At 54.3% G+C, this 19,766-nt stretch overlaps 4 protein-coding genes across 6 annotated transcripts; 1 reads left to right on the top strand and 3 right to left on the bottom strand.

Moving 5' to 3' along the window:
• Positions 1–383: 383 nt before the first annotated feature.
• Positions 384–1,339, bottom strand: LAGE3 (L antigen family member 3). The gene is made up of 3 exons (XM_070462929.1): positions 1,331–1,339; positions 878–1,101; positions 384–723 (listed from the first exon to the last, which is right to left on the bottom strand). The coding sequence occupies exons 1-3, from the start codon at positions 1,337–1,339 to the stop codon at positions 609–611; spliced, it is 348 nt and encodes a 115-aa protein (XP_070319030.1). The 3' UTR covers positions 384–608.
• A 2,808-nt stretch (positions 1,340–4,147) lies between these two features.
• LOC110137463 (ferritin heavy chain) lies at positions 4,148–5,061 on the top strand. Its single transcript, XM_020893807.2, has one exon. The coding sequence runs from the start codon at positions 4,357–4,359 to the stop codon at positions 4,900–4,902; it is 546 nt and encodes a 181-aa protein (XP_020749466.2). The 5' UTR covers positions 4,148–4,356; the 3' UTR covers positions 4,903–5,061.
• A 4,180-nt stretch (positions 5,062–9,241) lies between these two features.
• UBL4A (ubiquitin like 4A) lies at positions 9,242–11,944 on the bottom strand. Of its 2 annotated transcripts, XR_011486119.1 has the most exons (5): positions 11,798–11,944; positions 11,529–11,634; positions 11,085–11,299; positions 10,681–10,981; positions 9,242–9,407 (listed from the first exon to the last, which is right to left on the bottom strand). XR_011486119.1 is itself a non-coding variant. In XM_020893790.2 (4 exons), exons 1-4 carry the CDS (start codon positions 11,843–11,845, stop codon positions 10,883–10,885), a joined length of 468 nt encoding a protein of 155 aa, XP_020749449.2. In that variant the 5' UTR covers positions 11,846–11,944; the 3' UTR covers positions 9,242–10,882. The 2 variants fall into 2 exon arrangements, 1 of the variants encoding a protein (XP_020749449.2); XM_020893790.2 differs by having other exon boundaries at positions 9,242–10,981.
• A 561-nt stretch (positions 11,945–12,505) lies between these two features.
• Positions 12,506–16,211, bottom strand: SLC10A3 (solute carrier family 10 member 3). Of its 2 annotated transcripts, none has more exons than XM_070462953.1 (2): positions 15,604–16,211; positions 12,506–14,315 (listed from the first exon to the last, which is right to left on the bottom strand). In XM_070462953.1, exons 1-2 carry the CDS (start codon positions 15,664–15,666, stop codon positions 12,744–12,746), a joined length of 1,635 nt encoding a protein of 544 aa, XP_070319054.1. In that variant the 5' UTR covers positions 15,667–16,211; the 3' UTR covers positions 12,506–12,743. The 2 variants fall into 2 exon arrangements, with proteins under 2 accessions (XP_070319054.1, XP_020749446.2); XM_020893787.2 differs by having other exon boundaries at positions 15,492–16,211.
• Between the last annotated feature and the right edge of the window lie 3,555 nt (positions 16,212–19,766).

The following is a 19,766-nucleotide window of genomic DNA, read 5'->3' on the forward strand; positions in this document are numbered from 1 at the left end:
CTTGTAATCTTAATCATTCATGCAAAGATCTATATACAAGCATTCCACTGAATCATTACCTATAATATGGCAAAGACTGAAAATAATTTAAACATTCAATAATGATTTTGAAGAGTTTTTAGAAAAAAGTTCATGTTAGATGAGAAATACCAGGAAAAATGCTAAACTTGCACAATATCAAATATTATTGTTACATGTTTACTATGTAACTATAAAACTCAGAAAATGCTCCAAAATATTGAAAGTAGTAAATAACTGAATGAGACAGGACCTATTCTCCTCCATTTCTTAGATTATCTTCACTTACACTGTACTACTTGACTATCTGAATCACAGAACCCTCCAGTCTAAGGACAAAGGCAAGAATTTTGAGGGTGCTATAGTTGAAAATAAACTCATCATACATCAATTTTATTTTCAGTAGTTAAGAGACATTTAAGCACCAAACAATGCAAGTGGACCTTGAGCACCGAAGGGCCAGTACAGGCAAAAGATGAGGTCCTCATAATAATTCGGCAACTAATGCAGGAATCACTGCCCTAGTAAGGATGCACTGTCAAGGAAGGGCCACCAGGTCAGACCTTAACCCCCCTTTCCCTAGCCCTGGCTTAGTGGGCAACAAGGGGCCCAAAGCGCTGCATGGTTCGCATCACCAGAGAAAGCTGGTCCAGAAAGTTGACAATGGAGATTCGAAGGAGGCGGCAATCTTCAGCTCTCCAGCAGCTGAAAGTGACAGAAAAAGAAAATCAAGGTGGAGATGGGCCCAGCGCACTGCGTCACCTCCATAAACGCAGCCCTTGAAGTGTGTCCAAATAGAGCACCCCCGGCGAGCTTGGTCACTTTCTACCACTTCCAACCAGCCCCTTTTCCAACTTACACCGCTAGGACACTGCCGCTCACTCTGAGCTCCTTCCCAACCGCCCCACGGTGAGGTTCGGCATCTGGGGCCAGGGACCCACGGGCAATCTCTGCCTCCAAGGCGGACGGGAAGGGCACGTTTAGGGTGCTGATGGAGACTCGGTTAAGGTACCACCCACAAGGATTTGGAGCTCTGGGCCTTGTCTCAGAACCGCTTCCAGCCTCTCCGGGCCACTCGTAGCCCTAACCCAGCCCAGCCACCCCGTTGCCCCGTGATCCCATTTCTCCCCTCGACCCAAGCCACCCCGGCCCATCCCCGCCTCCAGTCTCCCTTCAACTCTCTATTCTCTGCCCGCCCCAGGCACCCCGGCCATTCCTCTCCCCAACAGCCCCTGACCCGCCGGTCCGTTTGTCCCACCTCCTACTGCAGGCAGCCCCCAGCCCAATCCGCACTGCCCCTCGAGTAGGATACAATACGCATGGTCGGCTTCCCGGCCTTTGGGCCGGGGACCACGGGTCTCCGCCCAGCCCCAAAGAGTGCTGGGCCGGCGCGACACCCGGAGCTCCGTGGTCTGCAGCGGAAGCAGCACCCGTGCTGCGGAGTCCACTCCGGCAAACCCCGACACCCCGCCGGCCCTGGCTTTCCGCGCCACCCGCCCGGCTGCCTCCGCCTGCGCCCCCGCCAGCCTCCTGCATGGCTGCCGTGCTCCGCCTCCAACTGTACCCATGGGCTCCGGGCTCGGCGTCGCCCGCCCTCTCCGCAGGCGGCTGAGAAACTGCGGCTCCTTCCTGAAGCGCCGACCCCGCCCCGCGCGTCGACCCCGCCCCGCGCGTCGACCCCGCCCCGCGCGTCGACCCCGCCCCGCGCGTCGACCCCGCCCCGCGCGTCGACCCCGCCCCGCGCGTCGACCCCGCCCCGCGCGCCTGCGCAAACAGGTTCGGTGGAGCCGGCCGGCCGAGGGGGCGGTCTCCGTTGGCCGCAGAGAAAAGTCTCCCTTCCACAGTTCGGGGCTTCCCTTGTAGCTCAGTGGGTAAAGAATCTGCCTGCAATGCAAGAGACCCGGGTTTGATCCCTGGGTCAGGAAGATCCTCTGGAGGAGGAAATGGCAACCCACTCCAGTATTCCTGCCTGGAGAATCCTATGGACAGAGGAGCCTGGTGGGCTATAGTTCGTGGGGTCGCAAGAGTCGGACACAACTTACTGACTAAACCACAGAGTCGGGCACGACTGAGCGACTAACACTTTCTTTCCCACAGCTCGGGCCATTCGCAAACTGCATGACTCGATTTTCGCTTCCCTTTTCTGTTCTCCTTCACGTTTTTGACAGTAACCTTATACGGCATTTTTAATCAAAAATAAGTTTTTGTGACATGAGATTTCTGATGGTGATAGGCCTGTTAGTTTTCTGTTTTCCTCCTTTGTAATCATAAGGAAGGGCATAAAGGTGAAGTAGGTTATCAAAGCCTGTTGGATCACCCCTCAAAATCCATCCTGAATCAGCCTACCCTCTCCCCCTTCATTGCTAGTCTCCACCGGTGGCCACCCTATCTCCCTGAACTCCTTGAAAAGCTTTCTTTTTTCACATATAATTTTATTTGTTTCTGACTGTGCTGGGTCTTGCTTGCTGTGAGGGCTTTTCTCTAGTTGCAGCAAGTGGGCTTATTGCAGTGGCTTCTCTTGTTGGCGGAGCTCAGGCTCTAGGGCGTGTGGGCTCTAGAGCACAGTCTCAGTAGTTGTGGTGGGCTTCCCTGGTGGTTCAGATGGTAAAGAATCTGCCTGCAGTGCAGGAGACCCGGGTTTGATCCCTGGGTGGGGAAGATCCCTTGGAGAAGGGAATGGCTACCCACTTCAGTATTCTTGCCTGGAGAATTTCATGGACAGAGGAGCCTGGAGTGGGACACAACGGAGTGACTACTATTTTCACTTTTTTTTTTTTTTCACCAGGGGAGCCCCTTTAACAGCTTTCTGACTAGTTTTATTCTATGCTTGCTCCTCTACATCCTGTTTTCCACAGTAGAATCAGTTCTTAATTTTTTTCTTAATTTTTAATATATATCACATCATATCATGTCCCTTTTAAAGTACTAAAACAGTTTCCTGTTGTCTTTGAAACCAAAGACAAACTCCTTCCTGTAGCTTATAAAAGGCCTGTGTGACCCGGCTCAGGATTCCTCTACCTGCTTGCTTCCCTGCTCTGTGCAGCCTTTAGGGACTTCTCTCTGCTCCTGACTAAGGGTGGCCTGCCCCCATCCCTTTGGACTTACTTTTCCTTTTTGGAAGACTGTCTCCAGACATTCCCGTGGCTGGTTCCTTCTTGTCATTAAGATCTAGTCTCCAGTGTCAACTCCAAGAGGCCTTTGGGATCACCAATCTAACATACTACCGCCAGGCACTCTTCATCACATTTGCCCATTTCAGTTTGCTGTATTTCTAATAATCTGAAATTATCAGTTTGTTCACTTCTATACTGTCATTGTATTGTCTCTGATATCTTTTCTGTGTAGTTTATGCAGTAGGTGGTTTGTTTCTTGTTGGATGAAACAGCATTCTGTGTGCTCAGTCGTGTCTGACTCTGTGACCCCATGGACTGCAGCACACCAGGCTTCCCTGTCCTTCACCATCTCCCAGAGTTTGCTCAAACTCATGTCCATTGTCAGTCGGTGATGCCATCCAACCATCTCATCCTCTGTCGCCCCCTTCTCCTCCCCTCAAAAACTCAGTGTCTTGGGCCTAGCAATGCCACATGTACCAGTTACTTCACAAATATGAAACAATATATACACAAAATTACTTCAGTTCAGTTCAATTCAGTGGCTCAGTTGTGTCTGACTCTTTGAGACCCCATGGACTGCAGCACGCCAGGCCTCCCTGTCCATCACCAACTCAAACTCATGTCCATTGAGTAGGTGATGCCATCCAACCACCTTATCCTCTGTTACTTAGCGTAATATAAATAGTAATAGAAAACTATTGGACATGGACTTGGTGTCCACGTCCATTGGACTTCCCTGGTGGTCCAGTGGTTAAGAATCTACCTGCCAATGCAGGGACATGGGTTCGATCCCTGGTCTGGGAAGATTCCACATGCTGTGGGGCAACTAAGCCGGTGCGCCACAACTACTGAGCCCCTGTGCCACAATGACTGAATCCCACGCACCCTAGAACCCATGCTCCACAACAACAGAAGTCATGGTAATGTGAAAGCCTTGCACTGTAACTAGAGAGAGCCCACGTGCAGCAACAAAGACCCAGCACAGCCAAAAATTTTAAAAAAGAAAAAACAGACAGTCTTCGCGGAGAGTCGCCGCGGTTTCCTGCTTCAACAGTGCTTGAACGGAACCCGGCTGCTCGTCCCCCCCCCAGCCCCGGCAGGCTACTCAGAGCCAGCCCTCGTCACCACTTGACAACACCCTCCGACCGGCCCAAGGTCCCCGCCGCCGCTCCAGCGCAGCGCAGCCGTCGCCGTCGCCGCCACCGCCCCTTCTCATCCGCCCGCCATGACGACCGCATCCCCCTCGCAGGTGCGCCAGAACTACCACCAGGACTCGGAGGCCGCCATCAACCGCCAGATCAACCTGGAGCTCTACGCCTCCTATGTGTACCTGTCCATGTCCTACTATTTTGACCGCGATGATGTGGCTTTGAAGAACTTTGCCAAGTACTTTCTTCACCAATCTCATGAGGAGAGGGAACATGCTGAGAGACTAATGAAGCTGCAGAACCAGCGAGGCGGCCGAATCTTCCTTCAGGATATCAAGAAACCAGACCGTGATGACTGGGAGAATGGGCTGAATGCAATGGAATGTGCGCTGTGCTTGGAAAGAAGTGTGAATCAATCACTACTGGAACTGCACAAACTGGCCACTGAAAAAAACGATCCCCATCTGTGTGATTTCATTGAGACTCATTACCTGAATGAGCAGGTGGAAGCCATCAAAGAATTGGGTGACCACGTAACCAACCTGCGCAAGATGGGGGCCCCTGGATCTGGCATGGCAGAGTACCTCTTTGACAAGCACACCCTGGGACACAGTGAGCGCTAAGCCTCAGGCTGGCTTCCCACAGCCACAGGGGTGACTCCTGGTCACCAAGGCAGTGCATGCATATTTGGGTTACCTTCACCTTTTCTATAAGTTGTAACAAAACATCTACTTAAGTTCTTTCTTTAGTACCATTCCTTCAAATAAAGTAATTTGGTACCCCCCCCCCCAAAAAAAGAAAAAACAACTGGACTTAACACATATGTCCATCAGGATGGAATTGGTGAAATCACCTGTGGTTCATTCATACAACAGTCCTAAGCAGCAGTGAAAAACAATGAAAATCTCTAATGAGAAATGAAATAAAAAAGGAAAAATGAAATGATTTCCAAGATATATTGTTATGTGAGAAAAAAAAAAAGCTGAGTGCAAATGACCTGTGCACACACATTCACAGATGCACATGCTTATTGGGAAAAAAATAGAGGACAGAGAACCCTGAAACTAGTGAAAATTCTCACTGATACGGGGTTGAGATGGGTATAGGATATCTTATAATATATTAATATCTTTTTGTGTAGTTTTGACTTTGAACCATAACATATTTTATATGTTCAAAAACACATTTGAAAGAGGGGAAAAATGCTAAAATGGAATAAAAACAAAAGTAAGTGAGCCTAACTGCATATCCAGTTAGTAACAAAGCCACACAGAGAAAATAAGTCAGGAAACTTTCAAACTCACTCTCTGACAGTGCTCCCTTTATGGGATATATTCTAAGGACAGAAAGAATCAGTTTTATTCTCAGTATGCATATTGTTGGTAATGATAGTCCTGAGGTGATTGTGAAGCTACTTTGGGTATACTGCAAGGTAGAATGTATCCACTAGAAGAGATGAGTAAACATATCCATATACTGTTTTTGTTGTTGTTGTTGTTGTTGTTGTTGTTAGGAACATCAATGTGGAATGAGGGAAGCTGAGATAGAACTGTGCTACCAGACTGGAATTGGGGATCACAGTATGAATTCTTAAAAAAATAGATTGCCTAGTTTTGTCCAGTGAGAGTCTAGAAGCAATGACACTCCAGTAGCAAAGAATGTTCCCTGTACCCAGAACTTGGTTCTCAACACCAGTCTCCACTAAAAGGAACCAGAGCTCCTTGGAGAAATGGAAGATTCTAGGTATGGGTCCGGAAAAAATACAAGAGGAGCCTGGAGCACCTTGTAGTGTCAGAAAGGAAGGATATGCTTGAAAAGGAAAAGGATGGGGTATATGAAAGAGACATGGGAGCCAACTGGAAAGAACCAAAGCTAGAACAATTTGAGCACCCAAAAGGTTATTAAACTTTTTGGAGAGGAGGCACCAGGGAAGGTAATATATATGCAGACATTATGTATATATTTCAATCTGGAGGGGATGCACACATGGGTGTATTCACTGTAAAATTCTGTTGAGCTGTATATTGATGACTTATGCCTATTACTGTATGTATGCTACAGTCCAGTAAAAACTGTCCCCAAAATGACACTCTTAGATTCTAAGTTATTGAATAAAAAAAAAAAGTGTCCACCGTGAAAACTAAGAAAAGACAACAGGGAAAAGGGAAAGCTCTTTGTAGAGAAATGCCAACTAGCAATTGTAGAAAGCAAGAAAGCACAAGAAAATCACCATTTTGCAACCACCAGTGCAATTCGTCCAATTGAACTGATACAGCTGGGGAGCATCCTTGAGTGGTAAGACCATGAGAGGGAGGTTGTTGGGGAAAAGAGAGTCCCTGGGTCTCAAGATATCACCCAGATGACCTGTGCATTAGGAAGGGAGAAGGCAGCTTTACAAGGGAGAGATCGAGTGATCAAACCGGGCCTCCCTCACACTGTGTGCGGAGGGACACAGCCTGCCCTGGGTGGCCGCTCTCCTCAGAAAGCCTAAGCTGAATCTAACCAGGAGGGAAGGAGGTGAATCCAGACCCTGGGACTTGCTATGAGGCCAGTGCCCTGGACTCTTCCAAAAGCATTGTTGCCTGATTGCCCGTGGACAAGGGAGAGTTAGGAGAGGCGAAGGTGGCCTCCCACTTTCTGTTGTCAAAAGCCTGACCCAGTGGTGTTGCCTTTCACCTTGGGCACATGGGTGCCAGGCAGGAAGGAACTGTGTCTTCCAGTCCCCGTGCCACCGACATCACAAGCACTAAAGGGGTGACAGGAGGTGTCTGCAGGGAAGCTGGGCACGGTTTCAGAGTCACAACCCAGAGCTGTGGCCTGAAGCTCAGAGACAGGTCTGGGGTGAGCTGCAGACATGGACACAAAGCACAGAAATGGCAATGAAGGCAGACAGGTTCCCCAGGAAGTGAGAGATCCAGAGAAGAGATCTGGGGACGGAGCCTCAGGGTCCCCCAAGAGTAGGAGATGGGTGTGTTGGGGGAGAGCCAGCACAGGTGAAAAGTGAAAGTGAAAGCCGCTCAGTCGTGTCCGACTCTCTGTGACCCCATGGACTGTAGTCCATGGAATCTTCCAGGCCAGAATACTGGAGTGGGTAGCCATTCCCTTCTCCAGGGGATCTTCCCAACCCAGGGATCAAACCCAGGTCTCCCTCATTGCAGGCAGATTCTTTCCCAGCTGAGCCACCAGGGAAGCCCAAGAATACTGGAGTGGGTAGCCTGTCCCTTCTCCAGCGGATCTTCCCGATCTAAGAACTGAACCGGGGTCTCCTGCAATACAGGCGGATCCTTTATCAACTGAGCAAAAGGGAAGCCCAGAGCTAGGGGAAGTGGAAGGAAAAGTTGGGGAGGAAAAAAAAAAAGAAAAGTTGGATAGGAAAAAAATAAAATTAAATACAATAAAAAAAAAAAGAAAAGTTGGAGAAGGCAGGCAGAAGAGGTGGCCCAGGGCAGGCCCCCAGTAGCTCCGGGAGGCCGCTCTGGCTGGACCCTGGAGGCGGACAGGGGGAGAGGGCTGAGCATCTCTCCTACAGGCTTTCCAAGGCTCAGGGCACAGAGGCTGCCATGGCCTTCACACCTCCTGCTGGCAGGGCCTGACCCGTCCTGAGCAGCACTTGTCAGACCTACTGGACCTGGTGAGGCTGGCTTTTGTCCAGGCCTGCATGGAAAGCAAGGTGCCAGCAAATCGTGCGCGCAGCAGCTGATCATTTTCTGGGCATTTTCCAGCTCAGCGAGCCCCACTCCAAAGGAAACGCTGCTTTCCTCTGAGCCTGCCCCTCTGCCAGTGTGCCCATGGCAAGTGGCACCACAGGCATCTTATTCCAGGTGCCAGACCGTTGCTGTCTGGGGCCACTTCAGCTAGGCGTTTGACTCGCCCTGCTATCTCCTAGTGGGGCTGTTTCAAGGCCGCTCCACGAGGAGGAGAGAGTGGTCTCAGGCCAGGGGATGGGGGGGTAATGGGGGGGGGTCAGTGCCCACCTCTGGGGCAGACACTTGGCTCAAGGGGCACAGTGCTGGCCATAAACATTCCGGCCCCTGTGGAAGGATATTGCAGCATTTGGAGCCTGCAGGGTACATGGGGGCACAACCCCCCCCCCCCCCCAGAACCTAAGGACAAAGGCAGGGTGCAGCCCGTGGCCATTCTATCCTGTCATGATGGCACAAGGCCTAGACCAGAGCCTCCATGGCCCCTTCCCACCGGCCTCCCATCTCTCATCCTAGCGCCTCTTCCCTGTCTCCCCCCTACCCCCTGTAGCTACACACTCCTGCCCAGACAAGTTTCTGGAACCGGGGGTCTCCAGTCACTGGCAAGACCTTTCCCCCTCTCCACCATGCAGTGACTTCTTGCCCTAAAACATCAACAATGACCTTGTTAGCTTGAGAGGAGGCTGCCCTCGCTTTTGCTTCCTGGCAGCACTAGACACTCTGTACCCTGGCTGGAGGGGCCTTCCTGGCCTCTGACACCAAGCTCTCCCTGTGGCCTTGCGTCTGCAGGGGCGCCTCGGCCTCTGCAATGTCTCCAATTGGTGAAGTCCCCCCAGGTTCAGTCCTTTCCCCTCTTTCTTCGGTCATGCTCCCTGGGAAGTAATTTCATGCATCCTTGCAGTGTCTGGGACAGTGTGTCCACAGGCCCTCTGGAACGTTGTGGAAAGCCACACAGGGCCGTGGAATCGGGCCCGTCGGTCAGCAAGGCACCTGCTATACACCTGGGAGATGCCACCCCTGTCTCCATGGGCAGCCTGAGGTCCCCGACGACTTCCTGCACCCAGAAGATGGCTCCTAGTCACCATGGGGTCGACACCGCTCAGCTGGGAGGCACACAAGACTCACCACCTGTCTCTTGTGTCTGTCGACAAGACCTGTCTGTAGGCGTCAGCCCTCCCCGAGGACCCGCCCTTTCTGAGAGAGTCGCCCTCTCCCTTCCACAGCCCACCCAAGCCCCCGACAAAATGATGGAGGCACTCGGTTCTAAGCATCCAAAAGGGACAACATTTATTTGCTGGGGCAGCTGAGGAGGAAGCTACGCTAGAGGACGGGAAGGTGCTCCATGCTGGCTGTGACCGAGGGGTTCGGTGGAAGCTGCAGGCAGCCATCTTCTGATCCTGAGGTAGAGGCCTGGGATGAAGCAGACACTGCAGAGTGCAGAGGGGAGGTAGGAAGAAACTGGGTATTTGGGGAAATCGTTTATCTGCTGCCAATACCCCTGGACTTCTCAGTTTCGCAAACCAATATCTTTCCTTTATTGCTTAAACCAATGTCCTGTAATGGTTAAATCAATGATGGGGAAACCAAAAGCAGCTCAGCTAATAGAGTTCCTTTCAGATCAAAGTCTCACATACACCTCTAGTGTGACTGAAAAGGTCAATATAAAATTTCCTGACTGCAAAGAAATGAAAGCGTAGGGAAGTCTATTGCATGGGCCCTGCGGCAGTGCATGCCCAGCTCCTGGGTGGAACCATGGACTTCCACCTGCTCTTCAAAGCCTTGGGCCCTCGAGCCACTGTCCATCCTCCCCATCTGGGGACCCAGCACTTACCCCATGAGGCCCAGGCTGGAGGGTGGCCCAGGTGCCCTCCTCCGAGTAGCAGGTGCCTGGACGATCTCTACGGCCCACCCCCCAGTTTCTGCCCCCACCCAGGTTCCCTCTCAGACAGTGAATAGTTTGTACAGTGGGAGGCCCTGTCCACATGTGGCAGAGGATGGGCAAAGGGTACAGGGGCCTGCTCGAGTCACCTCGAGACCGTCACCTGTCATCTCTAAAGGTCACGGACCGCTTGTGTCTGAGAGGAGACAAGCAGAAGGGGGTGCCCAGAGAAAAACTGTGACACTAAGGGCCAGGACACTCTGTCTCTGGGCCACGCTTGGCCATCACTCAGCATTTGGCCTCAGTTTGTATCTGGGACACAGGGGTAGGATGCCTGCAGACTCCTAACCCCAGGCTTTGGAGCTAAAGGAAACTGAGAGAGTCTCAAGAGGAGCCCTCACTAGGCAGAGTCGATGGCTGGGGACCAACGAAGCACAGAGACTTGCCTAAGGTCACTCCCCAGAGCCGGGTGACATCCCAGACTCCCCGGCCCGCCTTCCCTCTGAGTGCACACGGGTTGCAGCTGCTTAGGGGGCCCAAGGCTGGCCGTCACCTGAACCCTTGCCAATGCTGGACCTGCCAAGGATGAGGTGACAGGATTGGGCATCAGGGGCTAGCTGCTTCCCCTTCCAGGCCTGGAAAAGGTATTGCTCGAGGGTTTCTCCTCAGTGGGCTAAACCTGGAATGTTCATGGCCGCCCGTGCCCTCAGAACCCGTCTGAACGACCCCTTTCTCCCTCTCACCCTGAAGCACTTCTGGAAGCTGGCTGGACTCAGAATCTGCCTCCTCAATTTCCCCGCTAGGAGCCTTGGCTGTCTCACCTTTTGTGCAACATGTGGGAGCCAACCCAGGTCAAGAGCTTTGAGTGGGGCCTGGCACCTAACATGAGCCAGATACAGGTACCCGGGTACCCGCCAGGCAGTATTATGAGCCAAGTTGCAATACGAGAAGACATTTAATGCTACATGCAGCTTGTGGCCCGGCCAGGCTCCTCCCCACACTCTGAGAATCCTACTTGGAGAATCACTTCTCCTTAGCTTCAGTTGCTTCGGGGTGCAGGAAGTGGCCAGCCAAGCATTCAATGTCATCCAGCGTCAGGCGGCTCAGGGACCGCTCATAATCCTGAAGAGAGAAAGCCAGAAGGATTCAGGGGTGCGACTGGGTGGGGGGCGCTGGGACAGAGGCAGGTGAGCAGGACGCAGAGGTCCCGGGCCACGATTCTCACCCTCTGGAGTTGATCCAGGACTCTGCTGGCATCGGCGGCGCTGAAGTGCCGGGCCAGGACTCTGGAAATGAGCGGCCAGGCGGCGGGCGGTGGGGCCGGGGCCTCGGCCGTTTTCCGCGCGGTGCTTTCTTCCAGTAACACCTTCTCCAGAGGTTTGACCACTAGGTTGAGCTTGGAATTCGGCCCGACGCTGTAATCGGAGAGTCTTTTCCCATCTGTCCGAGAGAGAGAGAGAGAGAGAGAGCCTGATGAAGCCCACGGTCGCACTGCCCACGGCGCTGCGAGGCCTCGGGGAGCCTAGGTGAAGCGCCGCGGTGGCCTCCCGGGGTGGGAGGGTCACCTAGCCAGAGCCCCCTCCACCTACACTGCTGCCCGGGCCTGGGCTGGACGCCCTGTCCCCTGACTTCCCACGGATCTCCCCCGGCGTCCCCTTTCCCTGGTTACCTGCCAGGGCCTTGCCCTTGAACAGCAGCCGCTGCTGGCAGACAGGGATGTTCAGCTTCTCGGAGACCAGATGTTTCAGCGTGGACACCAGTTCGTCCTCTGACACCTGTCCCGGCCGAGAAAGGTGGGCGGGAGGTAAGGCCGCGGCCCGCGCGGAGGACGGCTCTCCCGATCTCTCCCGGGGCGGCCGGCCCGCCAGGTCTGTCCCCGCCCGCGGCCCGATCCCGCGCCCGCGGGGCCGACCGCGCGACCCAGCCCAGCGATGCTACCTGAAGGCTGCACTCGCGGCCCTGGAGTGCCTTCACCGTTAGCTGCATGGCGGCCGCCGAGGCGTCCACTAGGGCCGGCGCGCACCCTAAAGGCCCCCCGCCGCGCGCCTCCGCCCTGGGCGCGCGCCGGAACCGCCCGCCGCCGCCGGAAGCCTCGCGAGGGGCGCGCCCGGCGTCGCAGCCCCGCCCCTCGGCGTCGCAGGCCCCTCCCCCCATAATCTGGACCGTCCTCCGCGGACCCCGGGGCAACGGAGCCGGGAAGCCCGCGGAGAGGGGAAAGGGTGGAGGGACGAGCTGGGCCTGAGGAGACGGCGTGCCGGGAGTTCGCGTGCCCCTGCCCGCGGGCAGAGCAGGTCAACGCTGATGCCCATCCCATCCCCTGCCTCTCAAGGAGCCCGCAGAAGACCCGGCCCCGCCGAGCTCACTTCGCCACCCGCTGGCCTCCTTTTTAGTCCACATGTGGAAAAGCAACTGAGCTTGATATCTGGCGGGGAGAGTCTGGCCTCTGCCCTTCCCACTGCTCCTTCTAGAACAGAGAGATAACAGCTCTCAGAGGCGATGCAGGGGCGAGGAGGGCTAGTTCTGGCCAGAGGTCACTGTGTCGCCCAAGCCAGCCCTCCACCCTGACCCACACCTACCTGGCCACACCACGCCTTTCCTTCCCCGACCCGCAGGCCTCAGAAGGCAAAGACAGAAAGGGACCCAAGCTTGCTTCTCTGTTTTATTGAAATATATTTTCTGGGCAGTGCCTGCCTACAGTATTCAGCATGGCCTCTTTGGCACTGAAAGCTGGAGAATAAAAAACAAGTAAAAAAAATAAGCCTGGATTTTTTTTCCTTGTGCATAGTGCATGAGAACTAAAGGCCTTTGGTACACAAGAATGGTGGGGACAGTTGGTGGAGGTTGGGGGATAGGGGTGCCTGGTGAAAGCTTGACCCAGGGGGCCTCAGGGAATGGCGCACACACTGCTATAGATGAAGTGGCCAATTACTAAGGCCAGCATCTCTGAGGTGCCACTAAGTGCCACAAGGAAAGGGGCCTGGGAGGCATAGTCAGCCTGGAGGCGGCGGAGGGACAGCTGCAGCATGGCCAAGGCCAGCAGGCTGTTCTGCACCCCCACCTCAATGCTGACAGTCCGCCGCTGGGCCACTGGCAGCTTCAGGCATGTGGCCAGGCCATAGCCCACCAGGAGGCCAACCAGGGGCACCGTGAAGCCTACCAACACGATAGGCAGCCTGACGCCTGCCAGGATGAAGACCCCCATGCGGTAGGCCAGGAAGAGGCCACCCAGGAGCAGCACAAAGCTGAAGGGCTTGATGACATGCAGCAGTAGCTGCGAGAACTTGGGGAGCTTGGACTTGATTACCACGCCTGCTGCGATGGGGATGGCAATGAACAGCAAGGTCCCCAGGATCTTGGAAATGGGCACATGGAGTGTTTCATGGATGCTGAGCAGGCGACTGTAGACGGCTGAGGACAGTGGCAGGAAGCCAGTGGCAGCCACCGTTGAGATGAAAGTCATAGAGATGGCCAGAGTGACATCCCCTCCAAGGAGGAGGCTGAAGAGGTAGCTCCCCCCGCCGCCAGGCGACGAGCAAGTGATGATGAGGCCCAGAGCCAGGGCCTTGGGCAGCATGAAGACCTTAGCCATCAGAAAAGCATAGAAGGGCATGACTAGAAACTGGCCTAGAAGGCCCAGCAGCATGGGCTGGGGGTTCTGCAAGAGCCCCTTCAGCACCTCAAGCTCCACTTTGCACCCAAATGAACACTTATTGACGAAGATAAGAGGCAGAAGCAAGTAGAGGATTGGGTTCTCTGAGAAGTGGACCAGGTCAGTGCCGAGGGTGGTGGGGGTGTCTTCAGCGGGTGAGACCTTGATGCAGAAATCTCTTCGCTCCTCGATCAGCCTGGGCGGGGCCTCACGGGGGTCCGTGAGCTGGATGTGGAGTGGAGCTATCCCAGGCAGGCCCGAGCGGATGCTCACCACGAAGCTGCCGCCGCTGCCCCAGGCTATAGCACTCACATTCTTGATGGTCAGCACCTCTGGGTCCAGGGAGGTGACCCTCAGCACGGGGTTGGGCCCCGTCCTGTTGCCCTGGCCTGGGTACTGGCTTGTGATCACAATGATGCCCTCGCTCTCTTCTGGGAACTCAAACTCCATCACAGAGCCATCTCCAATGCTCAGGTAGTGGGCCCTGGTCAGGTGCATGGGATGGCCCAGAGTTGGGCTGAGACTGGCACTGGCTGTTCCCCGGGCCCCCCAGAGCAAGCTGATAAGCAGTAGGGTGGCCCTGAGCATGCTTTGGGGGCCCGTGCAACCAGTGCCCCCTTCTGGGCCAGGCCACTGAAGGGAGCGGCCTTCACCACTCCTAAACACCATGGCTCCTTCCGAAGGGTGGGGCGTGCAGGCCCTCTGCGGCTTAGGAGACCAGCCCTGCTGGTGCCGTTGGGTGGTCCTGAGAAGGGTCCATGGGCGAGGCCTGGTGCTGGGCTGCCTTTCTTGATGGTAGAGCTCTTCCTGAGAAGAGAAGGGACATGGTGGTGGCTGGTGAGGGCAAGCAGCTGTGGGCCCAGGAACATGACTGAGAAGTGCCACTGCTGGGAGACTTGGCAAGGTCCCTTGCTGCAAGCCTGAGGATGGAAAGGGAATGCCTAGTGCTGGCCCTTGAGTGCCACTGGGGTGTCCCTTCCCCAGAAGGGCCACCTCGCCTTCGGCCTGCTGATTCGGGCTGATTTCCACAATTCAGAGATGGCCTGACACCAGGGGATCAGCCATGATCAGCCACCAGGGAGAGCCAGCCCCAATCTTGTCACCACTAGCCTGTGCCCCACTTGCTTTGAGAGGCACAGTTGTGGCAGTACCACAACCAGGAGGAAATCTCTGAAGGATGCCCCAGGGATGCTCAGGAAGCAGGCCCGATGAGAGCAGGCCAGCTCATGGCATCTGAGTGTCATCTGACTGGCAGAGAGCAGCCGGCAAAGTGGTGTGGGCAGCGGGTTACCCCCAGGCCAAAGGCCCCATGTGCTGACGTTCACCACTGCCATGTGAACGGTGCTGCTGTGTGTGACCATCTGGCCTAACTACCTGCTGACAGTGGCAAGATGGAGGTTCTGGGAGGAAGCAGGTCCCTCTCTCCCCAGGGAAGTTGCCAGAAAGGGCAGCAGAAAGGGATCAGATAGGTCCATGTGTCTACTGAGAGGTTTCTCCCCTTTCTGTCAGAGCTCTCACTCCCCTGGCAGGCCCAGAATTGGAGCTCCTAGAGCCACTGTGCCACATCTGAGAGGCTCTGCTCATAGTTCAGGGACTCCTCCCATGCCCATGCAGACCCCTACAAGAGCCTAGAACTAGGCTTGAGGAGTGTTTCTAGAGGGGCGGGCTGCTTCAAGGGGAAAGAAGGACGTTTCCCTCTCAATTTGGGCAGCCCGCACCCTATTGTCCTGCAGGAACTGGGGCAACCAAGATGAGGACACAGTAATTCTTCATCCTTACTGCTGACTGACTCATGCCTGGTGTTGTCTGAGTCTTGGAAGAGGCCCCCGCGTCTCTAGATCCTATTAGTCTCATTTGAGACTGGGGAGCAGTGGAAATAGGTGGTGGAGGGCTGGTTCAGCAGAAGGCTCATCCCTGGGAAACTCATCCTCTACCACCCTGGGATGCCATAGCCTTTCCTGGCTTGGCGTTTGGGTCACTTACCCTGGAGGCCTTGATCCAGCCTTGGGTCTCACCACTGAAGAGGGAGGCAGGAAAACCAGAGGGAGCAGGAGAAGTACAGTGGAGGGGACTCACAGGGAAGAAATGAAGGCACCTGAGACTGAAGCCACCGGTCTGTTGTGAACCAGTTCAGAAGGCAGAGGAGGAGAAGGGCCATGCACCCCGTCGTTCCAGTACCGCTGGTGGCTTTGAGTCACTGTGTGGGGGATCTGGCCCAGATCCCACCATTTCAGGTGCCAGGAAGAGCTTGGGCAGATACTCCCCAAGACGAGGGAGGGAACCCCGGGTCAGCAGCTTTTCTCACACTGGCCGAGTGTTCGGTGTCGGTGCAGTTGGCAGTGCTGACCCGGGGCTCCTCCCTACCTGGGAGTCCGGAAGTTGTCGGACAGGGCAGATCAGAGCTCGGGCAGAAACTGGGGAGGTAGGCGGGGAGGAGCGCCCTGCAGCCGGCAGGCCGGCGACCCGCCTGGGCGGCCTTGGGATCCCGCACGCCACTCTCGGTCCCCACGGCTGCACAAACGCCAGGCGGCTACCCTTCTCCGCGGCACCCGGCAGCCACAGCAAGCGAGGGCGGAAACCGGCCAGAGCCAGAAGCCGCCTTCCACCCGCCCTTCCGGCCTGAGGCTCTCCCTTGCCTCGGCGGCCCGGAAGCTCGGCGCCGGAGCCAGCGCCCGCCGGGCCGGCGGACGCCCGAGAGACGGCCAGCCGGGGCCCCGCCCCGAGCTCGACGAAGCACCGCCTCCACTTCCGCCCCATACTCCCGCCCCGCCTACCCCAGGGCGGCCCCCTCACCTCTCACCGCCGGGGCGGGCCCAGACCGGTTGTGACGTAACATGGGAGTGACGGTTCTGCGTGTGCGCGCGCCATCCTGACCACCTTCCGGGTCGCGGTGGGTCGGGTGACTGTCTCGTGTGGCTAGCGAGACGCGTATCACAGTCTTCTGTGGTCGCTGCCGGGGCGACCCGCACCGGGTAGGCATCCCAGTCCTTCCCAACCACGCTGCGACCTCTGGGGTCAGTGGGACACATGCTTAGCCCTTAGCCAAGCTAGGACGCCCGGGAGCTGCTGCTTAGTGGCGGGACCCAGGAATCAGGGTTTCTGTCACGTGCCTGCTCAGGGCGCTAGCCCTGTGGCCAGAGGGCCGACTCCGACGGAGCCATACTCTGGGACCCAGTCTCGGCCATGTTCCACCTTCCTACGTTCAAGCATCAACCAAGCGCCTATTTCCACCCTGTGTAAGATCAGTGGATTTCTGAACGTTTCAAAACTATTTGGGGCCACCAGCAAGGTCCGGAGGTTTCAAAACTATTTGGGGCCACCAGCAAGGTCCGGAGGTTTCAAAACTATTTGGGGCCACCAGTAAGGTCCGGAGGTTTCAAAACTATTTGGGGCCACCAGCAAGGTCCTAAGGTTTTACGGAGGAGTGCAAACACACAGCTTAAGGAAGGGCAAAAAGGTGGTGAGGGTGTAGAACGTGGATGTGGGAAGACAGTGAGCAAGTGTATAATCAAAGGAGATTTGTATGTTCCCAAAGGCTGCTGGGCAACCACACTCAGGCAGCAGGACAATAGCTACCCACTGCTCTGGAGGAACCTCTTGTCAGGGTTGTGATGGAGGCCAGTGGTGCCCAAAGTTGCAGGTTCTTGCCCCAAGAAGATTCCTAAGACACATTGTAGAGAATGTCCAAAAAGACCTGTAGCATCTCTATTTTTATTTATTTTCCCAATAAATAATAACTGTAATCATCTAAAAAGAAACCTATTAATTTTAATTTAGCCTTATTTTTTGAGAACTGTATTTGTGTATGTGTGTTATAAAGTTCAGATTAGTACATGCATGTGATGTGTAAGCAGATAGACACACATGATGGGGTGCACACTCAAGAGGGTTTATGTCAGTGATCAAGAAACATTCAGAGCTGTAGCTCTAGGCTGTTCTTTGGCCTCAGTTAAGATATAAACCTTTTGTGTGTGTGTGGACTTGGTATTCCAGAAAGTCTGTACTGTCCCCCTCAAATGGGGTTGAGAGGTCCTGATGGAAGCAGGCTGGCACAGGTGAGAGGGCTGAGCTTGGCACATGCTAGGTTGAAGACTGCAATTTTGCAAAGGAGCAGTGGTGCTGTCATCTGAGGATGGGGTAAAAGTGGCCAGAGGGAGAAGGGGGATGGATCAGCTGAACGTTGGGGATGGAAAACCTAAACGATGTGTTCACCCTTGAGGAGCCCTTCATTTTTATATTCCCAACTGGATGAGAATTGGTGTCAGGGGTCAAGGAGAACAAATGTAGTTAGAAGGCTGCTCCCCGTTATCGTCAGTCTCTCCAGCCTTCCCTGAAAAGCCAGAGGGTCTGGTGGGGTGTCTGACCTGAAGGAATTTGGAGGCCTTCCCTCCAGGAAAAAGGGGTGACTAAAAGTCATGGGGTCACAAATAGTTGGACACGACTTAGTGACTGAACAACAACAACAAAAAATAAGAATGTTTGTAGTTAGTTTCGAGGATTAATAATTTACCCTAGAGAAGGAAGGTTTCTATGAGTCAGTCAAGGATATCTAGTTCCAAAGGAGAAGTCATCTGGACCAAGAAACAGATGGAACAAATGATAGTTACATCTAAAAGAACATCAGGGCACTTCAGATGGGAGAACCACTGCCATCCTGCTAAGAGAGCACAGTGATGACCCTGAGAGGTGGACTTACCTCCTGCTCTCCGGGCAGGGGCCTCCAGGAAGACTGTGCAATAAATAAGCAGGCATGGAAGGCATATTCTATACAAGCATGAGTATGGGATGCATTTGGTATTTACCGGGAAATGTAGTGACTATTGGCGTTTTTACAAGCCCAGCTACAGGTCATGGTGCCTGAGTTTTCTTTAGGGGGCCATCTCTCTTCCACTCTCGCTCAGTACACAAGGTTTGCATGTGGATGACCCCAATGCTGGCCTCTGGGGGTGCATGACACAGAGGTAACCAATCAGGGCCACACAGATTGAGGCAAAGATAAACCCATAATCCAATCTGGACCAATGAGAGGTAGTTCCCTAGGGACTGGGAAGATGGGAATTCTTTCTTGCTGGGGTGCTCCCCCTGCCCGGGAAGACAGCACATTTGAAAATGACAAGAATACAAAAAAAAAAGGGGAGCCAACATACGAGAGCCCTGAGGACATGACTGGAGCTGGAGTCACCTGTAGGTGTTGGAGGTCTGTTACAGGAAAATTCAGCCTCCCTCTGCTATCATGGCTTTATTTTTGCATGTGCCAGTTGGGTTGGGACCCTGGCTCTTGTAACTGTAACTGAGGATGTCTTAACTCCTGAGGGTAGGCCTGGGGGACAAAACCCTGGTGGAGGACCACTGGGTGTAGAAAGACGGCCCACTACTTTGGAAGGTCTGGTGGGCTGCACACCACCCCATTGTCAGCATCCTGGTGTGTGTTGGGCCATGTGGGGGATAAAGCTGGCCTGCCGCTTCCATCTGTGTGAATCCAACATAAGCGATGAATGTCTGGGGCAGGTCAGCTGGCATAGCAGATAAGAGGCACCTCCCAGCCTTGTAGTTTGTCCCTTGACTAAGGTGCATTTCATCTGGGGCGAGTCACTAGCTTTGTGGGGCCCTATTTAGCTGGCTTCTAACCTCCCAGCCCCAGGGAAGCTTTCCTAAGCATACCAGGGACCATTTTTCTTCTCTAAACGGGGGTCACAGCAGCACTTGCTCACTGGGGTTGCTGTGAGGACAGAGCAGGTAACACATGCAGATGAAGCACTGGCCACATGTTGATCCTTGTGGCAGCCCCAATGGGTACATCCAGATCCATCAGACTATTCTCTCTACTTTGGAGGATGTTGGAAGTGTCCATAATAGAAGGTTAAAAAAAGATGAATAACATAGATGATACTATAATGGTAAGTACTTGGTCATTGCATCTTCCCTCGTAGCTCACTTGGTAGTCTGCCTGCAAGGCAGGAGACCTGGGTTCAATTTCCTGGGTCGGAAAGATTCCCTGGAGAAGGAAATGGCAACCCACTCCAGTATCCTTGATACTGAGAATCTCATGGACAGAGAAGCCTGGCAGGCTACAGTCCATGGGGTCGGAAGAGTCAGACATGACTTAGTGACTCAACTATCACTTGTCGTTATGAACACTTGTCAAACAGAGTGCACGACACCAAGAGGGAACCCCAGTGTCCACCCTGGACTTTGGGTGGTGATGATGTTTCAGTGGAGGCTGTATGAGGGAACTCTGGACTTTCTGCTCAACTTTGC

The sequence above is a fragment of the Odocoileus virginianus genome, unplaced genomic scaffold, assembly GCF_023699985.2.
Source record: "Odocoileus virginianus isolate 20LAN1187 ecotype Illinois unplaced genomic scaffold, Ovbor_1.2 Unplaced_Scaffold_18, whole genome shotgun sequence".
NCBI classification, from domain to species: Eukaryota; Metazoa; Chordata; class Mammalia; order Artiodactyla; family Cervidae; genus Odocoileus; species Odocoileus virginianus.

What these genes read in the sequence shown, in the direction of transcription:
- LAGE3 (XM_070462929.1), bottom strand. An exon ending in AGCGGCAGTGTCCTAGCGGT is followed by an intron (nt 724 to 877) that starts GTAAGTTGGAAA and finishes TGTCACTTTCAG; the next exon opens with CTGCTGGAGAGCTGAAGATT.
- LOC110137463 (XM_020893807.2), top strand. Translation starts at nt 4,357, where the DNA reads ATGACGACCGCATCCCCCTCGCAGGTGCGCCAGAACTACCACCAGGAC.
- UBL4A (XM_020893790.2), bottom strand. Translation starts at nt 11,845, where the DNA reads ATGCAGCTAACGGTGAAGGCACTCCAGGGCCGCGAGTGCAGCCTTCAG. An exon ending in CAAGGGCAAGGCCCTGGCAG is followed by an intron (nt 11,300 to 11,528) that starts GTAACCAGGGAA and finishes TCTCTCGGACAG; the next exon opens with ATGGGAAAAGACTCTCCGAT. An exon ending in TCCTGGATCAACTCCAGAGG is followed by an intron (nt 10,982 to 11,084) that starts GTGAGAATCGTG and finishes TTCTCTCTTCAG; the next exon opens with GATTATGAGCGGTCCCTGAG.
- SLC10A3 (XM_070462953.1), bottom strand. Translation starts at nt 15,666, where the DNA reads ATGGCCCTTCTCCTCCTCTGCCTTCTGAACTGGTTCACAACAGACCGG. An exon ending in ACCGGTGGCTTCAGTCTCAG is followed by an intron (nt 14,316 to 15,603) that starts GTGCCTTCATTT and finishes TTCTCTTCTCAG; the next exon opens with GAAGAGCTCTACCATCAAGA.